At 40.6% G+C, this 24,193-nt stretch overlaps 1 protein-coding gene across 1 annotated transcript in view; it reads right to left on the bottom strand.

Moving 5' to 3' along the window:
* The window catches only part of ERCC4 (ERCC excision repair 4, endonuclease catalytic subunit), a 41,296-nt gene extending 20,718 nt beyond the window's left edge, over positions 1–20,578 (bottom strand). Inside the window, exons 1-6 of the mRNA XM_040256550.1 lie at positions 20,354–20,578; positions 18,556–18,736; positions 6,895–7,090; positions 5,424–5,631; positions 2,814–2,994; positions 1,705–1,833 (exon numbers count right to left, since the gene is read on the bottom strand). Of these exons, the coding sequence (XP_040112484.1) occupies positions 1,705–1,833; positions 2,814–2,994; positions 5,424–5,631; positions 6,895–7,090; positions 18,556–18,736; positions 20,354–20,560 (1,102 nt within the window). The 5' untranslated portion in view covers positions 20,561–20,578. The remainder of the gene's footprint in view (positions 1–1,704; positions 1,834–2,813; positions 2,995–5,423; positions 5,632–6,894; positions 7,091–18,555; positions 18,737–20,353) is intronic.
* Positions 20,579–24,193: the final 3,615 nt, after the last annotated feature.

Genomic DNA, 24,193 nt, shown 5'->3' with positions numbered 1-24,193 from the left:
AAAAGCCAACAATATTCACTATATATTTATTATAATAGTTATAGGTAAGTGTGAAATAGAATCCATTATTTGCCTCATTCTAGTACCTTTGTTTCCTGAAAGCTAAAAAGAAAATTCTGAAAGAGATGGGAATACCAGACCACCTGACCTGCCTCTTGAGAAATCTGTATGCAGGTCAGGAAGCAACAGTTAGAACTGGACATGGAACAATGGACTGGTTCCAAACAGGGAAAGGAGTACATCAAGGCTGTGTATATTGTCACCCTGCTTATTTAACTTCTATGCAGAGTACATCATGAGAAATGCTGGGATGGATGAAGCACAACTGGAATCAAGATTGCTGGGAAAAATATCAATAACCTCAGATATGCAGATGACACCACCCTTATGGCAGAAAGTGAAGAACTAAAAGGCCTCTTGATGAAAGTGAAAGAGGAGAGTGAAAAAGTTAGCTTAAAGCTCAACATTCAGAAAACGAAGATCACGGCATGTGGTCCCATCACTTCATGGCAAAAAGATGGGGAAACAGTGGAAACAGTAACAGACTTTATTTTCTTGGGTTTCAAAATCACTGCAGATGGTGACTGCAGCCACAAAATTAAAAGACACTTGCTCCTTGGAAGAAAAGTTATGACATAAAGCTGTTCTGTGTTTTAGACAATTTTTTAGGATCTTAAAAAGTATTCAGATTTAGTTGGTTGTTAACAAATATTTTCTCATCCTTGAATCATACTTAAAAAAAAATAATGAACACATCTTTTACAGCAGCAAACTGTGGTCTGCTGATACTAATTTGATACATGTAGTTTCCCTGGTTTATGTCTTCTCCTAGATAGCATATTAAAAAGCAGAGACATTACTTTGCCAACAAAGGTCCGTCTAGTCAAAGCTATGGTTTTTCCAGTGGTCATGTATGGATGTGAGGGGTGGACTATAAAGAAAGCTGAGTGCCAAAGAATTGATGCTTTTTTTTTTTTTTAATTTAATTTAATTTAATTTTTTTAGAATTGATGCTTTTGAACTGTGATGCTGGAGAAGATTTTTGAGAGTCCCTTGGACTGCAAGGAGATCCAACCAATCCATCCTAAAGGAAATCAGTCCTGAATATTCATTGGAAGGACTGATGCTGAAGCTGAAGCTCTAATACTTTCGCCACCTGATGTGAAGAACTGACTCATCTGAAAAGACCTTGATGCTGGGAAAGATTGAAGGTGGGAGGAGGGGATGACAGAGGATGAGATGGTTAGATGGCATCACTGACTCAATGGACATGAGTCTGAGTAAACTCTGGGAGTTGGTGATGGACAGGGAGGCCTGCTGTGCTGTAGTACATGGGGTCGCATGAGTCAGACACGACTAAAGGACTGAACTGAATTGAAACGGGATGTCAAAACAGTCCACTAAGACCTTATGTGCCGAAATAGTAATTATTCTGAAGTTAAAAAAAAAAAAAATCAACCATCCTTATGTAGTAGTAAGAATACTTTTGATTGATACTTGGTGTTTGTTATTTGGAATCCCCTGCCAATGAATCCATTCCAAATACTTTATAACACAGATCATGTACGTTACATGTAACAAGTAATTAAATGCAGTCACATATTTTTCACACAGTTGAATGAGATTTAAAGTTATACTGTATCTTGATAAGCATTTCCATACCAAATATAAAGACATGTTTGAAGACTTAATCATACAAGATACCTTGTTCTTCTTTAATGTCCAGTTTTTCAGGCAGTTTGCTTTTTTTACTCATTTTTGCATCTGGAACATGATAAACCCTTGCTCGAGCATTTACAAACATTGAGGTGCTGGAGTCAAGAAAGAGCCAACCTAAAAAGTTAAGCGGAAAACAAAAAAGCCTTCAATTTATGGTGAACTTCAGAGACTCTCTGAAGGTCACATGACCTGTGTATCAACCAGTCGCCAGCTTGTTCCTCTCCCAACCACACCTCCCTTGTTATGGTCTCTGTCACTGGCTAGACTGGTGGTTTCCAAAGTGCGGCCTACAGATCCCTGGGGGTCCCCAAGATGTTTTCAGGGGGATGGTCTGTGACCTCAAAACTACTCTCATACTAGTACTATTACTGAATTTCCCCCACTGTGTTGACGTTTCTAATGATGGTGCAAAAGCATCGGTGGGTTATGCTGCTGGTGCCCAAGCACAGATGAAGGCAGTGGACCCAAAGCTCACTAGCAATCAATGTATTCTTCAATACTGTGCATTTGTAGCTTATGACTCAAGAAAGTCCCTGGTGAAGCAATAAGAAATATTGACTTTATTAAATCTTGGCCCCAGGGGCCCCTAGGCCACACTTTAAAAATCACTGGTCTTGGCAGACAGTGAGAAAGGTCACAGCAGTGAGGCAAGAATGTGACTGGCAGAAAGTCCAGTCGGTGGACAGTGGCGTATGTACGCTTCCCTACAAACGCCTTCTCATTCTGTGGCTAATGGAACTCCATCTTCCCTCGCCGTTTCTTTGGGGAAATGAATTTTAAGTTCATAACAACTAAACTTTCAGAATACAACCCATTTCTAAGCTGGGGACTGCCTGTGATATGTGGTCTTTTCTAGAAATAAAACTGCCTGGAATGGATATGAATATTTATTAATATACAGGACAGAAGTTAAGTAGGTAGAAACATCAGCTATCAATAAAATCTATATCCTTGTGCTATGAACATAAAACATAATTTGACATCTCAGTATATCATGTAGTTGAATATAGCACTCCGCACACCTGACTCCCCAACAAAATCTACTACTTCACTCAATCAGTTCCTAGAATAATATTAGTATTTTTATCTCCCACCTGAATTCTGACCGAATGCCTTCTCTGTTGCTCTGAGAGATTCCAGCAGATTAAGAAATGTGATACAATCATACTGAGAGAGATACTGCAGCAGGGTTCGCAGTATCTTCAAATCCTGAACCAAGGATTTAGTCTTGGCTCCAAGCTGGTGCCACAAAGGATCTAAGTAATGGCGAATTGTCTAGAACAAGAATAAAATACTGCTAAGAGATATTTAATATAGCTATTATTAATACAAATGATACTTGCAACAAACATTATCCCTTGTATACCTAAAAATGGTTAAAATTGTAAATTTTGTTATGTAAGCTTTACCACAATGGTTTTAAAAAATAAAAACAAAAAACAGTATCTCCCAAGGAAGTGGACAGAAAATTTAAGTTCATAAGACTCAGAACGTTCTAATTAGAATGTTTAATTTTTCAAATGTAAAGCAGAGTGTCATCACTACAGTCTTTATGATCAGATACAGTCAATTCATAATTACCCACATTTACATTATTAGGAGACAAAGGTCCTGATAAACTTTAGATACTCAATTATTCACTTTTATGCAGAATCAAAGCAAGTAATTCAGATACATTTAACTTCTGCCTAGTCCTGTATGGATAGAGATGTGAGAGCCAGTTGGATGATGAAGGAGAAGACATAAACCAGGGAAACTACATGTATCAAATTAGTATCAGCAGACCACAGTTTGCTGCTGTAAAAGATGTGTTCATTATTTTTTTTAAGTATGATTCAAGGATGAGAAAATATTTGTTAACAACCAACTAAATCTGAATACTTTTTAAGATCCTAAAAAATTGTCTAAAACACAGAACAGCTTTATGTATATACTATGTAGGTATCTATATATCCACAGCTATATATATGCATGTCTCCTTCACAAGCTGATTCTGTAACTAAAGGGATAATGCAGCATGCTTCAGAAGCAGTTTCACTACGTGGTATCTTATCTAACACATTTAATACTGAACGGAAGTAATATTTAGAAGACCAAATAATCTACTATCCAAACTGGAACTCTTGTGAAAATGAAATGACACTATTAATAATTACTCCAGGACAACAGAAAGACACTGTGACTGTCCTAGATAAACTGGGACATATAAGTCTTTTGTATATCATCTTTGTAAAAATCTTTTCTAAAACCATTAACAAAACTTAAATTTTCTAACAAATGCAAATTATGCCTATATTTTGTTTTGGTTATGAGATGAATATGTAAAACAATACTTTGACTTTCACTGGCCAGGGGATGATTTACAGAAATTTAGTGCAAAGCATATCTGGCTATATTTTGTTTTTCTAGGGACATATACGGGGGCTTCCCTGGTAGCTCACTGATAAAGAATGTGGCTGCAGCGCAGGAGACCTGGATTGGAAGATTCCCTGTAGAGGAAATGGGAACCCACACCAGTATTCTTGCCTAAGAAATGCTATGGACAGAGAAGCCTGGCGGACTACACTCCATGGGGTAACAAGAGTCGGACACAACTTAGTGACTAAATCACCACCACACAGATATATGTACCATTAGAAGAATGTGAGAGGTGTTTTTGGTATACTAGGCACTAAATTAAAATAAAATTTAAAAACAGAGGCACAAAACACATGGAATGGCTTTTATGCATCATTATTTCACAGTAAAAAGACTTTTTGGAAGAATCAGAAAAATAAGGATTAAATTTTTCCCTTTTAAAAATCACTATGCATTATTTTTAGTGACAAAGAGATTGATTCAGAGTTTGAAAGATAAGAACTTGTTCTACAAAAATATGAAAAAAAAGCTGCCTGGAATTTTTTTAGTTTTTTCTAGACACACAATCTGATCTTAGACATTTATGTACCTGTATTAATATTACATTAATTAATATTAATCTATGATGAAAAAATTAGTTGAAATAAACATTCTTAGACTACAGTCTTATCATTTTGTCACTTCAGAATGTAATTTTAAGACAGAGCAAGTTTCACATTCCTCAGTAATCAAAACTCATCCAAATTATTTTTATTCCAAATAAGAGATCATAATAAATTATGAAGCCTTATGTACACTCTTCTATCTGTAGATATTCAAATGTTGTCATTTCAGAGCAAAAGGTTATTCATTGTTCTCTTGGAGTGAAAGTTTAGTCGCTCAGCTGTGTCCGACTCTCTGCCACCCCATGGATTGTAGGCTACCAGGCTCCTCTGTCCACGGGATTTTCCAGGAGAGAGTACTGGAGTGGGTTGCCATTTCCTTCTCCAGAGGATCTTCCCAACCCAGGGATCGAACCTGGGTCTCTTACATTGCAGGCAGACACTTTATCGTCTTAGCCACCAGTAAAGTTCTCTTACACATGTTCTCTTACATATACTTAAAAAAAAAAAGAGACAGTCACTGTATAACTGCAAAAATCAGAATTATGCTTAGATGCCAATCAATGTATTCGACTACAAATTATTTTCCAGTAAACCAAAGAAGATATACTTTAAATCACCTCCAACCTAATTTTAAAATGACAACAAATTCCTACTGAGAACATTATAAATATTAAAATAACTTGCATACTTAAAAATTACAACATCACAAACAGTGCTTAAAAAGGAAGAGAAATAGAGTACCTTGTCAAAAGGTTTTCCAATAGCATTTTCTAAAGATAAATCTTCAACTTCAAGCGACGGGTTATGGCATTTTAATTCCTTTAAACAGGCATTTAAAATGTCCAGAATAGCAGTCTGTATAGCAAGCATGGCAGGTGTCATAGAAACATGAATTTCTACGACTTCAGGTTTATGCAGTTCTAAAAATGAGTTTACTGCTACATGGAACCTAAAAAGACAAAACACTTAAAAAATATTTTCTAGAGCTGTAAGAGCCCTGTGTTCCCGGTCTCAGTTTAATAATCTAACAGCTTTTTGTAAATGGACTGTAAGAAGATCAAACCAGTCAATTCTAAAGGAAATCAGTCCTGAATATTCATTGGAAGAACTAATGCCGAAGCTGAAAATCCAATACTTTGGACACCTGATGTGAAGAACTAACTCATTTGAAAAGACCCTAATGCTTGGAAAGATTAAGGGCAGAAGGGGAAGGAGCAGCAGAGAATGATGGCATCATCGACTCAACAGACATGGATTTGGGCAAACTCTGGGAGATAGTGAAGGACAGGGAAGCCTGGTGTGCTGCAAACCACTGGCTCACAAAGAGTCAGACATCACTGAGTGACCAAACACCAACAAATGTAATTAAGAAGCAAAACGGAAAGCCAGGTGACAATGTTTTCAGGATTACTTTTAACCATATGAAAGTGGATTCGCTCAGTCATGTCTGACTCTTTGCAATCCCGTGGACTGTAGCCTACCAGGCTCCTCTGTCCATGGGATTCTCCAGGCAAGAATACTGGTTGGGTTGCCATTTCCTTCTCCAGGGGATCTTCCCGACCCAGGGGTCGAACCCGGGTCTCTCGCATTGCGGGCAGATGCTTTAACCTCTGAGCCAGAAGTATTACTCAGATAAGGCAAGGGTCAGGGACTGAACCCAGGTCTTCTGCACTGCAGGGAGATTCTTTACCATCTGAGCCCCCAGGGAAGCCTTAACATATACATATGCCCACCCTTTTCTAGATTCTTTTCCCACAGGGGTCATTAAAGAGCACTGAGTAGAGTTCCCTGTGCTATACAGTAGGTCCTTACTAGTTTTCTCTTTTATATACAGTAATGTATGTCAATCCCATCTGCCAATTTATCCCACCCTCTTCCCCGCTGCTGATGGGTAGTTTTCAAAGTGGAAGTTAGAATCTTAGCCAGTAAATTTGTAGTTCACCTAATTCTGTTGTACACATGAGGCTCCAGATCCCTAGGATTTCACTAAACGAACAAGAAAGTGGTGGCCTTGGACTACCGGAAACCTAACTATCAAATCTCTCTTTCTTATTAAAAGGATAACAAATGTGGTGACCATTTATCTATACTTGGGTGCATTGTTATAAACCTGACTAGCATGTGTCAAGTACAGTGACAATAAGTACTAAAGTGTGAAATTAAAAGTACAGCAGTTTCTCTTGCAGAAATTGGGTCACATAATGCTATTTACCTTGGCCACAGATACAGCTTCCTTACAAAAAGATTTCTCATCACTCTTTCCACGTGACAAAAGCCGGTGTCAAAGGCAACAGCGTTGTCTGTGAAGGCTTTAATAAAACCACGTTTGTTTTTCTGTCGAAAGAGGCGCAAGATGAATGCTTCTTGACAAGACTCGATTATTCTGTGAGCTCTATATACCAAGATGCCTGAGGGGGGAAAAAATCATGATTTAGAGTGCACAAAAGACATGTCATTTTTATGCTTGCTTTCACTTATTCATCACAGTTTTCCTGAATGCCTTATTTGAGCATAGGCAAGCTATTCTAGGCTGAGGATACAGCCACAAACAAAACACGAAAAGCTGTCCTGTGGCATTTACAATAAGTCATATAAGTAAGTAAGACATTTAGTTGTTATAAGGGATAAGTGCTGAGGGAAAAAAGTGAATCAGAGGAAGACAAGGAGTATGTGTAAGAGATGGTGGTTTGCAATTTTCTTATTTAATCTTTAAAAAAAAATTGTACTTGATATACAATATTATAGTTACAGGTATATAATACAGTGCTTCACAATTTTGAAAGGTTATACTCCATTTATAGCTATCATAGAATATTGGCTATATTGCCCATGTTGTACAATATATCCTTGTGGCTTATTTTATATATAATAGTTGTATTTACTAATCCTTTACCCCAATATTGCCCCCTCCTTCCCACTCCCCTTATGTTCTTTTTTTTTCACTGCACTTTGAGCCATGTGGAACTTCTTTGACCAGGGGTGGAACCCATGACCCCTGCAGTGGAAGCGTGGAGTCTTAACCACTGGACAGTGCACAAATTTGTTCTTTGTATCTGCAAGTCTGCTTCTTTTTTGGCCATATTCACTAGTTTGTTGTATTTTTTAGGATTTGCAATTTCAGACAGGGTACGCCTCACTGAGGTCTTAAGTGAGTAAAGGCTGGATGGAGATGAGAGGGTGAGCCTTGTGACCATGTGGGCCAAAAGAGTTCCAGCCGAAGGAAGGGTAAGAGCAAAGGCCCTGAGGTGGGGTGTGTCTGACCTGGTGGAGCAAGAATTTCTAAGTCAAGTGGGCCATTTGTTCTTTTATATGTGAATCAGATGTGAACTTTGCAAAACAGCTGCCTTTCAGAAGTCTGGAGAACATCTGCTTCACTTATTATAAGAATTCAACTTTCAGAATCAGAGTATATTCTACTGAAAGATAAATTAGTCTATTTGAAATAAAAATCTGAAAAAAAAAAAAGCTTAAACATCTGTTTTGTGGGATGGATGTGACAATGACACCTCTGAATTGCAAAAACAAGGATATACGTGTTTCTTTAATTAGAAAAAGAGAGTTCTGGACCAGATGATTTCTCATGTGCATATATCACATACACACGCCTCTGTGGTGCAGTAGGGTTAGCGGGAAATTAGAGACATGAACTGACACGAGTGCACAGATGTCAATTATTCTATGACAATTCTCGCCTTTTAGACCTAAACCAAGCCAGGTACCATATATATTTGCTGTAAACTCACTGGCATGTTTTTGCTCCCACTCTCATCACTTCTGAGATCTGGAAAATGACAACAGTAACCCATGACTCCTAGTAGTTCAATAGACTCAATTCAGATTCTACTATTTTAGTATTTAAATTTAGATTGAGGTAGATGGAGCTGAAATTTATTCTAGCCAAGCAAACTGCTTTACAAAGACAGTAAAAATAAATAGCTAAGTAGGAATTTGTAGACAAAGGATTTTCAATAACACCAGTAAATGTTGTTGTTGTTTAGTTGTCCAGTGGTGTCTCTTTTGCAATCCCACGGATTGGGATTTTCCAGATAAGAATACTGGAGTGGGTTGCCACTTCCTTTTTCCAGGGGAAGCCAACACCAGTATATGTGCACAGCTAATCTACTACTCAGAAAATACACAGTACCTAGCAGGTGGGTTTTTCCAAGTATGCTTCTGGGCCACAGTTGTGGGCCTGGATGAAACAGGACACGAAAGTTAGAAATAATAAAAATAGACTTCTAAAGAAGAGGTGAATCTCAAGTTAAGAAAACAGTGTGCTCCAAAAGGTTGTCATTCTTTTGGAAGCCAGAAGAAGGAGGGAGAAGAGAAGTATATTCTATCCCAGCCCTAAGCCCTGGGCTTAGGTATTTTTACAGATTTTTATTTAATTTAATCCTCACAATAACTCTATGGGGTAGGTATTACTATAGAGACCAGGAAAGGGAAGCAACTTGACCATGGTCACCCTACAAGTAAATGGAGGCCAAAGGTTCCAAATCATGAGTGTCTGATAACAGCTATATTCTTCCTACTTGGTGACATCATCTGAGGACCATGCACCCCTCCCCCTTAAAAAAAGTATAAGTAAGTTAGGTTTCCGGGTGCAATTCTAGTGCCACATTTTTGCATCTCATTTTGCTGCACTGTAATTATTTCTTTACACCTATCTCCTCCTGCTTGGGCACAAGATCATTATAAGAAGTAATCAGACAGTGCTTACTATGTGCCATGCATAATGCAAAGAATTTCACATACCTGATGTCAGTTCACCCTCACAATAATCCCAAGAGAAAGGAGAGAAAACTGAGCCATACAGAAATGGAGAAACTTGCCCAAGGTCACACAGCTGGCACCTGGTGACAGTGAGCTCAAACCCAGAGGCTGCCTGACTCAGGAGAGCACCCTCCCATCTTGTCATCTTTGTCTTCAGCACCGATCTCATTCCTTCCAAATAAGGGACCACTGGCAGGTGCTCTTTACTGATATTTAATGTTAAAAATGACATAGTCTGAATGACGATAAAGCGGAATTACAGCATTGGGTATGCAAATCTATCATGTAACTTTTTTTTTCCTTTAAGTTTACCAAGGAAAGTGTGTTCTGAGGTCTATTTAGAGATGTCAGGATATGCTTTAACAATGAAAGGATCCTCTTTCCCTGTATGTTTGAAAGTATAATCTGGGGAGATATTTTCACAGTTCTCCCACTACTGAGAAGTCATGTTGGCAGGGATGCCTAGGGTGGGTGCAGTGATGCTAAGAGCTAGTGACAGGAACAAGTTAGGGCTGGTGCATTCAGGACTTCCCAGGGGGTTACACGCTCCTAGGACACTGGTCTGTAACAGCTGTGTTGAAAGCTTCCACAGGGGCTGGGAGAATGTGGGGGATAGATGATGATCCCAGGGGTTGCAGCATTTGAAAGGATTCATTTCTTTGGATCATTTGCACTCTATTCAGCCAAGGAGCAGTAACAGCTCCAGCTTCATTATTGGCTGGGAATCAATCAGAAATGAGAATGGCATTTTAATTAGGAACCACCTATAAACTACACTTTGCAAAGCCCTTCGATTCAGATTGCTTTCTGCCTAATCAGGTTGAACTGTTACTGGGAGTCACAGAGTAATACTGACATCTAGTGGTCATTTCAATACTTTTTTCCATTTTATCAATTTAAGTAAAGCTAAATTTATAAGAAACCAACAAGCAGTAACGGAGAAGGCAATGTCACCCCACTCCAGTACTCTTGCCTGGAAAATCCATGGACAGAGGAGCCTGGTAGGCTGCAGTCCATGGGGTCACTAAGAGTTGGACACAACTGAGCAACTTCACTTTCACTTTTCACTTTCATGCACTGGAGAAGGAAATGGAAACCCACTCCAGTGCTCTTGCCTGGAGAATCTCAGGGATGGGGAAGCCTAGTGGGCTGCCATCTATGGGGCTGCACAGAGTCGGGCACGACTGAAGTGACTTAGCAGCAGCAGCAGCAGCAGCAACGAGCAGTAAAATATTTTATTACAATGTATCAAGATTTTGGGCTATACAAAGCCTTTTTTTTTTTTTTTGCTATTATCTATTATTTATTATGTACCATGTACTGTACTAAGCAAGTATATTTATTTTACCTCATTTAGTCCTTATGATAGCTTCACAAGGCACTATTTTCTCAGTGTAAGCAATGAGACAACTGAGACTTGTGAAAATTAAGTAACCTGCTTGTAAGCAGTGGCGTTACCCTTCAAAGTCAAGTGAGTCTGACCCTAACTGTACAGCCCTGTCATGACTTATAACTGATAAATATAAAAGTACAGCAAAACTTTCCATCAGTCAGTTCACTATGAATCATATAAAACATTGGTTCAAGGCTTCCCTGGTGATTCAGCGGTAAAGAACTTGCCTGCCAATGAAAGAGACAATTTCAGTCCCTGACCTGGGAAGACCCCACACGTCATGGAGTAACTAAGCCAAGGCACCACAGCTAGTGAGCTTGTGCTCTGGAGCCTGGGAGCCACAGCTACTGAAGGCTGTGAGCCTCAGGGCCCACACTCCCCAGGAGAGGACACCACAGTGAGAGTCAGCCCCTACACTGCAACCGCAGCGTGGCCCCTGCTCAGAGCAACGGGAGAGAAGGCCACTCAGCAGTGAAAACCCAGCACAGGCAAACACAAACACACAGAATCATAAAGCGTTACAAATGACATTTCCATGAAATAACATTCATTCATACATTTATGCATTAAATATTTCCTGAGGGTCTTCGAGGCTCAGGGCAATGTGTTAGATATGGTAGGAAGGACAATTATGAATTCCAGCTCCTCTCTGCCCTTGAGAAGTTCATTAAAGACCACAGTATATACATACATCACTCACCTAACATCTACGTGTTTGGTATCTACTATGTACCAGTTACTAAGCCTGGGATGAAGTTGTTCCTTACTCTTAGGAGGCCTGCCATCTCATGAGTGATACAGACAAACAGGCAAATACAGTGTGGTGTTCTGAAGTTCTCTGACTGGGGAGGGCAGGGGTAGGAACCCTAAATTATCTCTGGGGAAATCAGAAAAGGGTTCCCCAAGGACAAACAACAGTGAAAAATGATTCCATCTCTACATTAATTCTGGCTACCATTAAACCATTCTTCTCAAAATAATTAAGCAACTGCTTAGTTTAATTTCAATCATGGGAGAGAGTTGGGATCAAGATGGTGGAGTCTGAAGACCCTGAGCTCACCACCATCCCACCCACCATGAACACATCAAAACTACAATGACATACAGAGCAACTCTCTCTCAGAATGACCTGCAGACCAGTAGAACGGCTCTGCTACAACCAGGGCTATGGAGAAAGAACCCCAGGGAGTCTGACAGGAGGGGAGGACAAGAGATCTCGTTGGGACCCACAGCCCCAGTGGGTGGCCCAGAAGAGGAGGGAGATCTTGCAGGCTCAGGGATCCTCTCTGAAGAGTGAGGGGTTTGAATTCCACATTGGTTACCAGCGGTCCAGCATTGGGAAGACGAGCCCCCTTGGCTGGTTTGGAAACCACTGGGGCTTACCAGTGGGCTGCAGAAACCCGAGACTTGAAGAGAGCAAGTATGCAGAGACGTCTCAGCAGAGGCAGCAGACTGAAAGCTGCCTGGTGCTCCAGCTGCCCTGCAGGACCCCGCCGCCCCTCCCACTCTGCCAGCCTGTACCGGGCTCCTGCTCCGGCCCCTCCTGCCCCAGCCCTATCCCCCAACAAGGCAGCCCCACCAGCGCACCCTCAGGGAAGATGCAGTCTTTGCTCTCTTCAGACCCAGCTCTCCCACCAAAAGCACCCATGGGGCACATAGACTGCAAAGGACATGCCCACTCAGGGACATGGATTCAAGACTGGGACAGGTAACTGTGTTGCCTAACTTCATAGGGACAATCAGAGAAAGTCAAGTAAAATGAGAATACAGAAGAATATGTTCCAAACAAAAGAGCAAGATAAAATTCTGAGGATAAAACCCTAATGAACAGAGATAAGTAATTTACCTGATAAAGAGTTTAAAATAAGAGTCATAAAAATGCTCACTGAACTTGGGAAACTCAGCAGTGTCCACAGGACTGGAAAAGGTCAGTTTTCATTCCAATCCCAAAGAAAGGCAATGCCAAAGAATGCTCAAACTACCACACAACTGCACTCATCTCACATGCTAGTAAAGTAATGCTCAAAAATTCCCCAAGTCAGGCTTCAGCAATACGTGAACCATGAACTTTCAGATATTCAAGCTGGTTTAGAAAAGGCAGAGGAACCAGAGATCAAATTGCCAACATTCACTTGATCATCAAAAAAGCAAGAGTGTTCCAGAAAAACATCTATTTCTGCTTTATTGACTATGCCAAAGCTTTTGACTGTGTGGATCACAATAAACTGTGGAAAATTCTGAAAGAGATGGGAATACCAGACCACCTGACCTGCCTCTTGAGGAACCTGTATGCAGGTCAAGAAGCAACAGTTAGAACTAGACATGGAACAACAGACTGGTTCCAAATAGGAAAAGGAGTATGTCAAGGCTGTATATTGTCACCCTGTTTATTTAACTCAGATGCAGAGTACATCATGAGAAACGCTGGGCTGGAAGAAGCACAAGCTGGAATCAAGATTACTGGGAGAAATATCAATAACCTCAGATATGCAGATGACACCACTCTTATGGCAGAAAGTGAAGAAGAACTAAAGAGCCTCTTAATGAAAGTGAAAGAAGAGAGTGAAAAAGCAGGCTTAAAGCTCAACATTCAGAAAACGAAGATCATGGCATCCGGTCCCATCACTTCATGGGAAATAGATGGGGAAACAGTGGAAACAGTGGATGACTTTATTTTTCTGGGCTCCAAAATCACTGCAGATGGTGACTGCAGCCATGAAATTTAAAGACGCTTACTCCTTGGAAAGAAAGTTATGACCAACCTAGACAACATATTCAAAAGCAGAGACATTACTTTGTCAACAAAGGTTTGTCTAGTCAAGGCTATGGTTTTTCCAGTGGTCAGGTATGGATGTGAGAGTTGGACTATAAAGAAAGCTGAGTGCTGAAGAATTGATGTTTATGAACTGTGGTGTTGGAGAAGACTCTTGAGAGTCCTTTAGACTGCAAGGAGATCCAACCAGTCCATCCTAAAAGAGATCAGTCCTGGGTGTTCATTGGAAAGACTGATGTTGAAGCTGAAACTCCAATACTTTGGCCACCTGATGTGAAGAGCAGACTCGTTTGAAAAGACCCTGATGCTGGGAAAGATTGAGGGCAGGAAGAGAAGGGGATGACAGAGGATGAGATGGTTGGATGGCATCACTGACTCAATGGACATGGGTTTGGGTGGACTCCAGGAGTTGGTGATGGACAGGGAGGCCAGGAGTGCTGCAGTTCATGGGGTCACAAAGAGTCAGACACGACTGAGTGATTGAACTTACTGACTGACTGAACTTGGGAAAAGAACAGAGGAACATAGTGAGAACTTCAACAAAGAACAAAAAAGAGCCAATCAGAACCAAAACAATACAATAAAGTGAAAAATGCTAGAAAGACTAGCATACGAGTCCTAGAAAGACTTAAGTCCTTAAGTAAATTTAAGAACAGTGGAATTATATCAAGGATCTTCTCCAACCATAACAGTAACAAAACTAGAAATCAATACAGGAAGAAAATGGAAAAATACAAACACATGTAGTTAAACAACATGCTACTAAAAAACCAATAGGCCAACAAAGATATCAAATAGGAAGTTAAAAAATTCCTTGATATGAATGAAAACAGAAACTTAACTTTCCAACATCTATGGGATACACTTAAAGCAGTTCTAAGAGGGAAGTTTAAAGTGATATAGGCCTACCTCAAGAAACAAGAAATTTCTCAAGTAAACATCCTAATTTTCCATTTAAAGGAATTAGAAAAAACCAAACATAGCCCAAAGTCAGCAGAAAGAAGAAAATAAAAACCTGAGTGGAAATAGAGACCAAGAAAACCAAACAAACAATAGAAAAGATCATTAAAACTAAGAGTTTTTTTTTTTTTTGAAAAGACAAAATTGATCCTTTAGCAAGACTCCTCAAGACAAAAAAAGGGGAAGGGCCAAAATAAAATTATAAATGAAAGAAGCAAAGTTACAATTTATATCACAAAAATATGAACAGTCATAAGAGAATATACTAAGAGTTATACGCTAGCAAATTGGACAACCTAGAAGAAATGGATAAACTCCTAGAAACATACAATCTTCAAAGACTGAATCAGAAAAAAATAAAATATCTAACTAGTAATAAAACTGAATCACTAATAAAAAAAATCCCAACAAAGAAAAATCTAGGTCTAGGAATTCCACTCAACATTACAGGAAAAGTAAATACCTATGGTTCTCAAACTATCAAAAAAATCAGAGGATGGAACACCTCAAAACTCATTCTACCAGGTCAGCATTACTCTGATACCAAAACCAGACAAAGACACTACAAAAAAGAGAAAATATCCCTGACGAACACAGATGCAAAAATCCTCAACAAAATATTAGCAAACTGAATTCAACAATATATAAAAAGGATCACACTTCATGACCAAGTGTGATTTATTCCAGGAATGCAGGGATGGTTCAATATTGAAACTTGACTTGTGAATACTGAACCATTAACAAAACAAAGGATAAAAATAACAATCTTCTCAATAGATACAGAAAATGCATTTGACAAAATTCAACATCCATTCATGATAAAAACTCTCAACAAAGTTGGATAGAGAGAACATAACTCGACATAATAAAAGCCATTTATAACAAACCCATAGCTAATGTTATACTCAGTGGTGAAAAGCTGAGTTTTTCCTCTAAAATCAGGGACATGACAAGGAGGTCCACTTTCCCCACTTCTATTTACATAGTATTAAAAGGCCTGCCCTCAGCAAGCAGACAAGAAAAAGAAATAAAAGGCATCCAAATTGGAAACGAAGAAGTAAAACTATTTCCAGATATATACATACTATATATAGAAAATGCTAAAAACTCCATCAAAAAACTTTGAGGATACATAAACTAAGTTGTAGGCTACAAGATTAATATACAGAAATCTGTTGTTTCTTTACACCAAGTATTAGGTATTGAAAAGAGAAATCAATACAACAATCCATTTTACAACTTAATCAAAAAGAATAAAATACCTAACAATAAATTTAACCAAGGAGGTCAAAGATCTGATTTCTGAAAACTATGACACTGATGAAAGAAACTGAAGACAAATGGAAATATATTTTGTTCATGAACTGGAAGAATTAATATTGTTAAAATGACTATACTACCTGAAGCTATCTATAGATTTAATGCAATCCAAATCAAAATATCTATGACATTTTTTAAAGAATTAGAACAAATAATTTGATTGGAACCATAAGACTTCAAAAAGCAAAACCAATCTTGAGAGAAAAGAACAACACTGGAGCTATCACCTTCCTTGAGACTATACTACAAAGCTATAGCAATCAAAACAGTATGGTTCTGGCCCCAAACCAGACACAAATATCAATGGAACAAAAAAGAAAGCCCAGAAATAAACTCAAGCACATGGTCAATTAATTAATATCACTTCATGGCAAATAGAAACAGAAAAAGTTGAAGTAGTGACAGATTTTCTTTTCTTGGGCTCCAAAATCACTGCTGACAGTGGTTGCAGTCATGAAATTAAAAGACACTTGCTCCTTGGAAGAAAAGCTATGACAAAACTAGATGGTGTATTAAAAAGAAAAACATCATTTTGTTCACAAAGGTCCATATAGTCAGATCCATGGTTTTTCCAGTAGTCATGTATGGATGTGAGAGTTGGCCCTTAAAGAAAGCTGAGTACTGAAGAACTGAGGCTTTTGAATTGTGGTACTACAGAAGACTCTTGAGAGTCCTTTGGACTGCAAGGAGATCAAACCAGTCAATCCTAAAGGAAATCAATCCTGAATATTTATTGGAAGGACTGATGCTGAAACTGAAGCTCCAATACTTTGGCCACCTGATGCAAAGAGCCGATTCACTGGAAAATACCCTTATGATGGGAAAACTGAAGGTGAAAGGAGAAGAGGGTGGCAGAGGACAAGATGGTTGGATGGCATCACCAATTCAAAAGACACGAACTTGAACAAACTCTGGGAGATAATGAAGAACAGGGAAACTTGGCATGTTGCAGTTCAGGGTGTTGCAGAGTCGGACATGACTTAGTGACTATACAACCTCAACAAAATGGGGAAAAGACTCTCTTCAGTAAGTGGTGCTGGGCAATCTAGACAGTTACATGTAAAAGAATGAAATCAGAACATTTTTCTCACACTGTATTAAAAACTCAAAATGGACTAGAAACCAAAATTTAACCATAAAACTCCTAGGAGAAGACATAGGCAGTAGGCTTTCTGACATCTGTCTTAGCAATTACTTTTTGAATCTGTCTCTTTAGGCAAGGGAAACAAAAACAAAAATAATCAAATGAGCCTACACCAAATTAAAAAGCTTTTGCACAGTGAAAAGCCAACCAACAAAATGAAAAAGCAACCTACTGAATGGGAGATGATATTTGCAAACACTATTTCCAATAAAAGATTAATATCCAAAATGTATAAAAAATTCATACAACTCAGTATCAAAAAAAGAAAAAAACCTGATTAAAACATGGGCAGAGGACCTGAATAGGCATTTTTCCAACATTGGCCAACAGAGACAAACAATGAGATACCACTTCACACCTCTCAGAATGTCTATTGTGAAAAAGACAAGAAGTTGTAAGTGTTTTTGAGGTTGTGGGAAAAAAGGAACCCTTGTGCACTCTTGGTGGGAATGTAAATTGGTACAGCCACAGTGGAAAATGTATGGACGTTCCTCAAAGAATTAAAAAGAAAAGTATCATATGATCCAGCAACTCCACTCCTGGGTATTTGGAGAAAATAAAAACATTAATTGAAAAAGATACATGCACTGCAATGTTCATAGCAGCATTATCTATAAGATTCAACTGAAGTATCCACAGGTAGAGGAATGGATAAAGAAGATGTGCTATATATATATATCCAATGGAACATTGCTCAGTCATAATAAAAAATGAAATTTTGCCATTTTCCACAACATAGATGGACATGGAGGGTATTATGCTAAGGGAAGTAAGTCAGACAGAAAAAGACAAATACTGTGTTTTTACTTTTATGTGGGATCTAAAAAATAAAACAAATGAACAAATGTAAAAAAACAGGAACAGACAACAAACTAGTGTGGTACCAGTGAGGAGAGGGGTCGAGGAGAAGCAAAATACAAAAAGCAGATCAAGAGGCACAAACTACTAAGTATAAAAGAAACAAGTTAAAGATGTAATGTACCGTTCAGGGAATACAGTCAATCTTTATAATAAATTTGTATGGAGCATAATCTATAAAATATTGAATTAACTGTGTTATACGCCCGAAACCAATGTAACACTGTAAGTGAACGACACTGAAAAAATTTTTTTTGAAAATTTCAAAATCATGGTTAAAAAAAAAAAAAACTCTTTAAAGAGGAAAATCCAAACTACTTTAGGGGATATACAAAGAATATTTATAAACATTCAAATCTGATTAGCTTCTAAAAGCAACCGCCAGTCAATTACTAAGCACTGACTGAATATGAGCTTATAAAACACAGAAATGTCAATCTTACATTTAGTTTCTCATTCAGGCCATAAATATTTACTGAGCATCCAAAATGTGTCAGGTATTGTGTTAACACCTGGAAGCAAAATGTTGAGCAAAAAAACATCCAATGCTGTTTACAACAAGGTTCTAGTCTGGAGTTTAGCAGAGAGAACAGACATGCATGGGAAAAAAAGAAACTTATATGCAAATAACAATAAGGCTTCAAATTCTCACCGGTAATTAAATCTGAAGGTATTCTATCAGTCAGGAAATCAACTACAAGTATTCTGCTTGTTGCAAATATCACACCGCCTTGTGTGTATACTTCATAGCGATTGCTACTTGTGATTTCATTTGTTACTCGGCGAGGGAGATGTTCAACTCCTTCTATCTTCAGCTGATTGATAAAATACTCCTAAATCAAATTAAACTGCATTAGCAGACTATTTAATACAGGGTAGTTTTTAATAGGTTGCAAGTGTTTGTATTTAAAGAGCTTCCCTGAAGGCTCAGAAGTAAAGAATCTGCTGGTAATTCAGGAGACCTGGGTTCCATCCCTGGGTGGGGAATATCCCCTGGAGAAGGAAATGGCAACCCATTTCAGTATTCTTGCCTGTAGAATCCCAGGGGCAGAGGAGCCTGGCAGGCTACAGTCCACGGGGTTACAAAGAGTAGGACATGACTGAACACGGCATAGCACAGTAGCAGCATTTGTACTTAAAATGACATGCTGCCTTTTTCAGAGATTATGAACTTTATAATGAACATACAAATTACTACTTAACACTAATCAATCCATCGACATTTACTTAGGGTTTTGTTTTTGTTTTGCGGTTTGCACTAAAGACTCATTGCACTTGAGATGTTATTAGCAGTTTAGCAACAAAAAGACTTTAAAATCCTGGGCTAAAAGACTGCTATCTAGAAAATACTGCCTGCCAGAGGTGGCTTTGCAGTCCATGTGTACCATGTGAGAAGATAACAAGGGTACCCTTTTTCCAGGTGGTGTTTTAGACTATTAGTTCTGTCAGGGTCCCCCCTAGAGGGGATTTCATCACGTCAGTGGGACCCTTGGTCCTTCACATCTTCCGTTCCGTGCCACTTTTCCTGGGGGGCGCCTGTTGTGCCAAGTCCCAGTCAAGCACGAGGGATACCCAGATGAATCAGGCTGGTCCCCAGCTCTGAGGAGTTTATGCTCACTCTTCTCAGCTGGCATTTTCCTTGAGGCCACCTGCTCTAGATAGCTAAGGGCTCATCAGACTTGTCAAAAGCAGGCTGTGACAGCTGTCACTATCCCACAACACAGGTGTGTCCTATTTTCCTCAGGGTCCTCTCCTCTCCCTAACCCAGGGACCCTTTCCCAATACCCCCAGCTTCCAGCTCTCTTCCCTTCTGACCTTATGGCCCTCGTCCCAAAGCCTGGGTGAACCCCCAGGACGTCCTCTTCCCTGCTTGCTGCTGCTGCTAAGTCGCTTAGTCTTCCCCAGACTCAGCTTCTCATTCCCCTCAGCGACTCCTCCATCCCCATCACTGTTCCCTTTTACAGACCTCACTGCTCTGCCTCCAGCAAGTCCCTTAATATCCAACTTCAGGACTGCCTTGTTATTCCCACCCATATCCTCCTCCAAGTATCTCCCCACCCTCTCCAGAGACCTCCGATCCTTCTCCCCACCTCCATTCTCCTCAAATGAACTCCCCTAACTGCTCGCAGAGACGCTCCAACACTCAGGGTCCTCGCACCTGCGTCACGGTCCCGCATCTTCCCTCAGGACCCCGCCGCCCTCTCAGGGTCCTGGCACCTCCATCAGCGTCCTGCAACCACCTCGGGACCTCTCCCACCGTCTCAGCGTTCCCACACCCGCGCCAGGGGCCTGCATCCACCTCAGGGACCCTTACTCCACGCCCTCCCGCCCGCGTCAGGGGCCCGCATCGCCCTCAGAGGCCCGGCCTCCGCGCGAGGCCTGCGTCCGCTCAGGAGGCTCCCCAGCCCTCTCGGGGTCCCCTCGGCCCCCGCGCCGGCGGCCGGCCGCACCTCCTCGGCCGGCTGCGTGTTGAGCACCAGCACTAGGCACGCCGGGTGGCAGTGCAGCCGGAGGAAGTGATAGAGGAGCCGGTCCGCGCCGAGCCCGCGGGCGCACACTACCAGTCCGTCGGCGTCCAACAGTTCCAGCACCAGCTGCCGCTCATATTCCAAGAGCGGCGCCATAGCAGTCGTTCGAGCCGGCGAGCCCGGCTCCATGGGTGCCCTTCCGGGGCGGCGGCCGAACGTAGCCGAAGGAAGCCGACTCTGAGACGAGAGTGGGCCGGACCAGGCCGAAGAGAGCCGAGTGTAGCCGAAGAGAGCCGAGTCCGAGACGAAAGCCGCCGAAAGTAGCCGAAGAGAGCCGAGCCCGACAGGACGGGAGCCGGCCGAACGCAGCCGAAGAGGAACCTAGAGGAATCGAAGATTCGTGGAGTCCGCGGGGAGGTGCTATCGCTCTCAACAGGTGTCTGCTGCGGGCTTCAGGTTTCACCTCGTCTGTAGTCAGGCGGCCTAGACCCACTAGACCACAAGCTACCACAAAGCGAGAGAGGAGATGTAAACCCAAGGAACTGAGCTCCATGACATTGTCCATTGAAAAAGTTAATTGTCAGTCTAAGGATTGGGTTTAGGATTGGTAGCACCTGCTACCCAGAGTGAGGTTTGCTCCTTTCTTTTGCAATGGGCCCCTCTTTTGAAAAATTTTTGAATAAGCAGAATAGTTTGTTAATCTCAGGCTCTTGTTTCTCTCGAAAGGTCTTGACTATAATTGCTGCTGCTGCTAAGTCGCTTCAGTCTTGTCCGACTCTGTGCGACCCTATGGACTATAGCTTGCCAGGCTCCTCTGTCCATGGGATTCTCCAGGTAAGAATACTGGAGTGGGTTGCTATGCCTTCCTCCAGGGGATCCTCCCCACCTGAGGACTGAACCCGCCTCTGTTATGTTTCCTGTATTGGCAGGTGGGTTCTTAAGTGAAGTCGTTCAGTCGTGTCCGACTCTTTGCGACCCCGTGGGCTGTAGCCCACCAAGTTCCTCCGTCCATGGGATTCTCCAGGCAAGAATACTGGAGTGAGTTGCCATTTCCTTCTCCAGGGTGGGTTCTTGGCTCTGTAAAAAGTCGCAACCAGGTAGACCCAGTGTGGCCTTGTCTAGTCTTCCACTAGGGGGACACCTAGATATTTGTTCTGTAGGTAGAAATGCCTGTAATCTAGTTAGAGGAATTCTTTTGTGTGTACGTCCCCTTTTCCCCAACCTCCATTATTAGAAAATAAAAAATACTGTATAAGTAAGCAAAAATAAAAATCATTTGTTATTCTATTACCGGAAATTACTACTGTAACATCATCTACGCTTTTAGTTTTTGTCTTTTTTTTTTTGGTATATAAATTCTCACCACACATAATTATTTTACTGATATGAGTAACCCTGATTTAAATCGAGAGTTTGTTGCTCTCATTTGATAAATCTGTGAACGTTGTATTTAATATTCTTCTACAAAATTCTTTTTTTTGAGTTTTATTGAGGATAGTTGTACAGTCACATTCAGTTGTAAGAAATGCTGTTGCTGTTTAGGTGCTAAGTTGTGTCCGACTTTTTTGCAACCCCATAGACTATAGCCTGCCAGGCTCCTCTGTTCGTGGGATTTCCCAGGCAAGAATACTGAAGTAGGTTGCTATTCCCTCCTCCAGGGGATCTTCCCAGCCCAGGGATTGAACCTGTGTCTCCTGCGTTGGCAGCTGGATTCTTCACCACTGAGCAACCAGGGAAGCCCCCAAATTTTCTTATATATATGGCCGATGAGATTTCTGCAATGCAAATGTACCATCCTCATTTACCTAATTCCTTATTAGTGGACATTGAGTCTGTTTCCACTTCCCCCTGTCATAGTGTAAATAATATTTTATTGAGCATCTTCAGACATAAATTCAACCATGCCCCTAAGATGCACCTTAGAAGTAGGTACTTACTAGGATAAAGAGAACAAACATATATAAGGTTTTTCATTACATCCATGGTGCCACATCACCTTCTAGAAAGCCTGTACCGGTTTATATTAACGTCAGCAGTTTACAGGGCTTCCCTGATAGCTCAGTGGTAAACAATCTGCCTGCCACTGCAGGGGATGCGGTTTAATCCCTGGGTCTAGAAGATCCCCCGGAGGAGGGCATGGCAACCCACGTCAGTATTCTTGCCTGGAGAATCCTGTGGACAGAGGAGCCTGGTGAGCTACAGTCCATGGGGTGGCAAAAGAGTTGGGTGCAACTGATCTGTTTCTCTACCTCTTACTGCTTAGTCTAGTACTTTACTTACATTTTGTCAAGATTTAAACAGTATATGGTATTTCCTAAATGTTGATTAAATGGAAAAGAATGTCTGCAGAAATTCTCCATATAGCCGTTCCTATGAGACTCATGTGAATCCCTCCACTTTTGCAAGTGAGAAAATGGAGTCTCAAGGAGCTTTTGTAATTTGGCCATGACCAGTCAACTAGTTAGGGCATTTAGTTCAGTACATGATTAGTAGGGACTCAACATGTATGAAGGATATGCGTGTTGAAGTAACAACTCTGATATTCAAACTTGATTCCCAGCTGTGATATGCAAAGTAATGGCTCCACAAAGATGTTCATGTTTTAATCCCTTGGTACCTGTGAATATGTTACCTTACGTGGCAAACGAGACTTTGCAGACATTATTCATTTAGAGACTTCAAGATGGGGAGTGTATTTTGGATTGTCATGGTGGGCCCACTGTAATTATGAGCATCCATATAAAGGAAGGAGAGAGACCAGAGGGTGAGAGTCTGAGAAGGAGATGTGACAATGGAAACAGAGGTTGGAATGATGTGGAAGGAGCCATGAGCCAAAGAATGCCACCTTTGTAGGTGAAAAAGGCAAGGGGATGAATTCTCCTCTGAGGCCTTCAGAAGGAACACATTGTTGCCAACCGATTTTGCACTTCTGGCCCCCAGAACTGGAATATAATAAACTTGGGTTGTTCTAAGCCCCTACATTTGTGGTTATTTGTTACAGCAACTGGAAACAAATACACAAGTATTCACTATTTCCAATAAACAGCTCTACAGATGAAGTCCCATAAGAGTATATAATGAAGCAGTAATTTTGGAGGATTGGTCAATATATAGAGAAATTTAAAATATCTGTATAGATCCATATATATGTGAAAATATATTTACCCCACAAATATTTATTGGGCACCCATGACTTGTCAGTGAACAAAACAGATTAAAAACTTGGCTACTGTAGAACTTATATTCTGTGGGGAACTTATGTATGAAGATGTTTATTCATCATATAATTTTGTGAACTGTCATTATTTTGCAGACATTTCTCCTGAATTTCTTATGCTAGGAGACTTGTCAAAACTTCTTCCTGCATCCCTAATAAGTGGAATATCATACAATACTTACAAGCTTTTCAGTTTAGTTAAGTCGCTCAGTCATGTCCAGCTCTGCGACCCCATGAACTGCAGCACGCCAGGCCTCCTCTCTGTCCATCACCAACTCCCGGAGTCCACCCAAACTCATGTCCATTGAGTCGATGATGCCATCCAACCATCTCATTCTCTGTCGTCCCCTTCTCCTCCCACCCTGAATCTTTCCCAGAATCAGGGTCTTTTCAAATGAGTCAGCTCTTTGCATCAGGTGGCCAAAATATTGGAGTTTCAGCTTCAACATCAGTCTTTCCAATGAACACCCAGGACTGATCTCCTTTAGGATGGACTGGTTGGATCTCCTTGCAGTCCAAGGGACTCTCAAGAACCTTCTCCAACACCACAGTTCAAAAGCATCAATTCTCCAGTGCTCAGCTTTCTTTATAGTCCAACTCTCACA

Source organism: Oryx dammah, unplaced genomic scaffold (genome assembly GCF_014754425.2).
Source record: "Oryx dammah isolate SB20612 unplaced genomic scaffold, SCBI_Odam_1.1 HiC_scaffold_2, whole genome shotgun sequence".
In the NCBI taxonomy this organism is placed as follows: domain Eukaryota; kingdom Metazoa; phylum Chordata; class Mammalia; order Artiodactyla; family Bovidae; genus Oryx; species Oryx dammah.
Note: the sequence above shows the minus strand (reverse complement) of the source record. Positions and strands in the feature narration are given on the sequence as shown.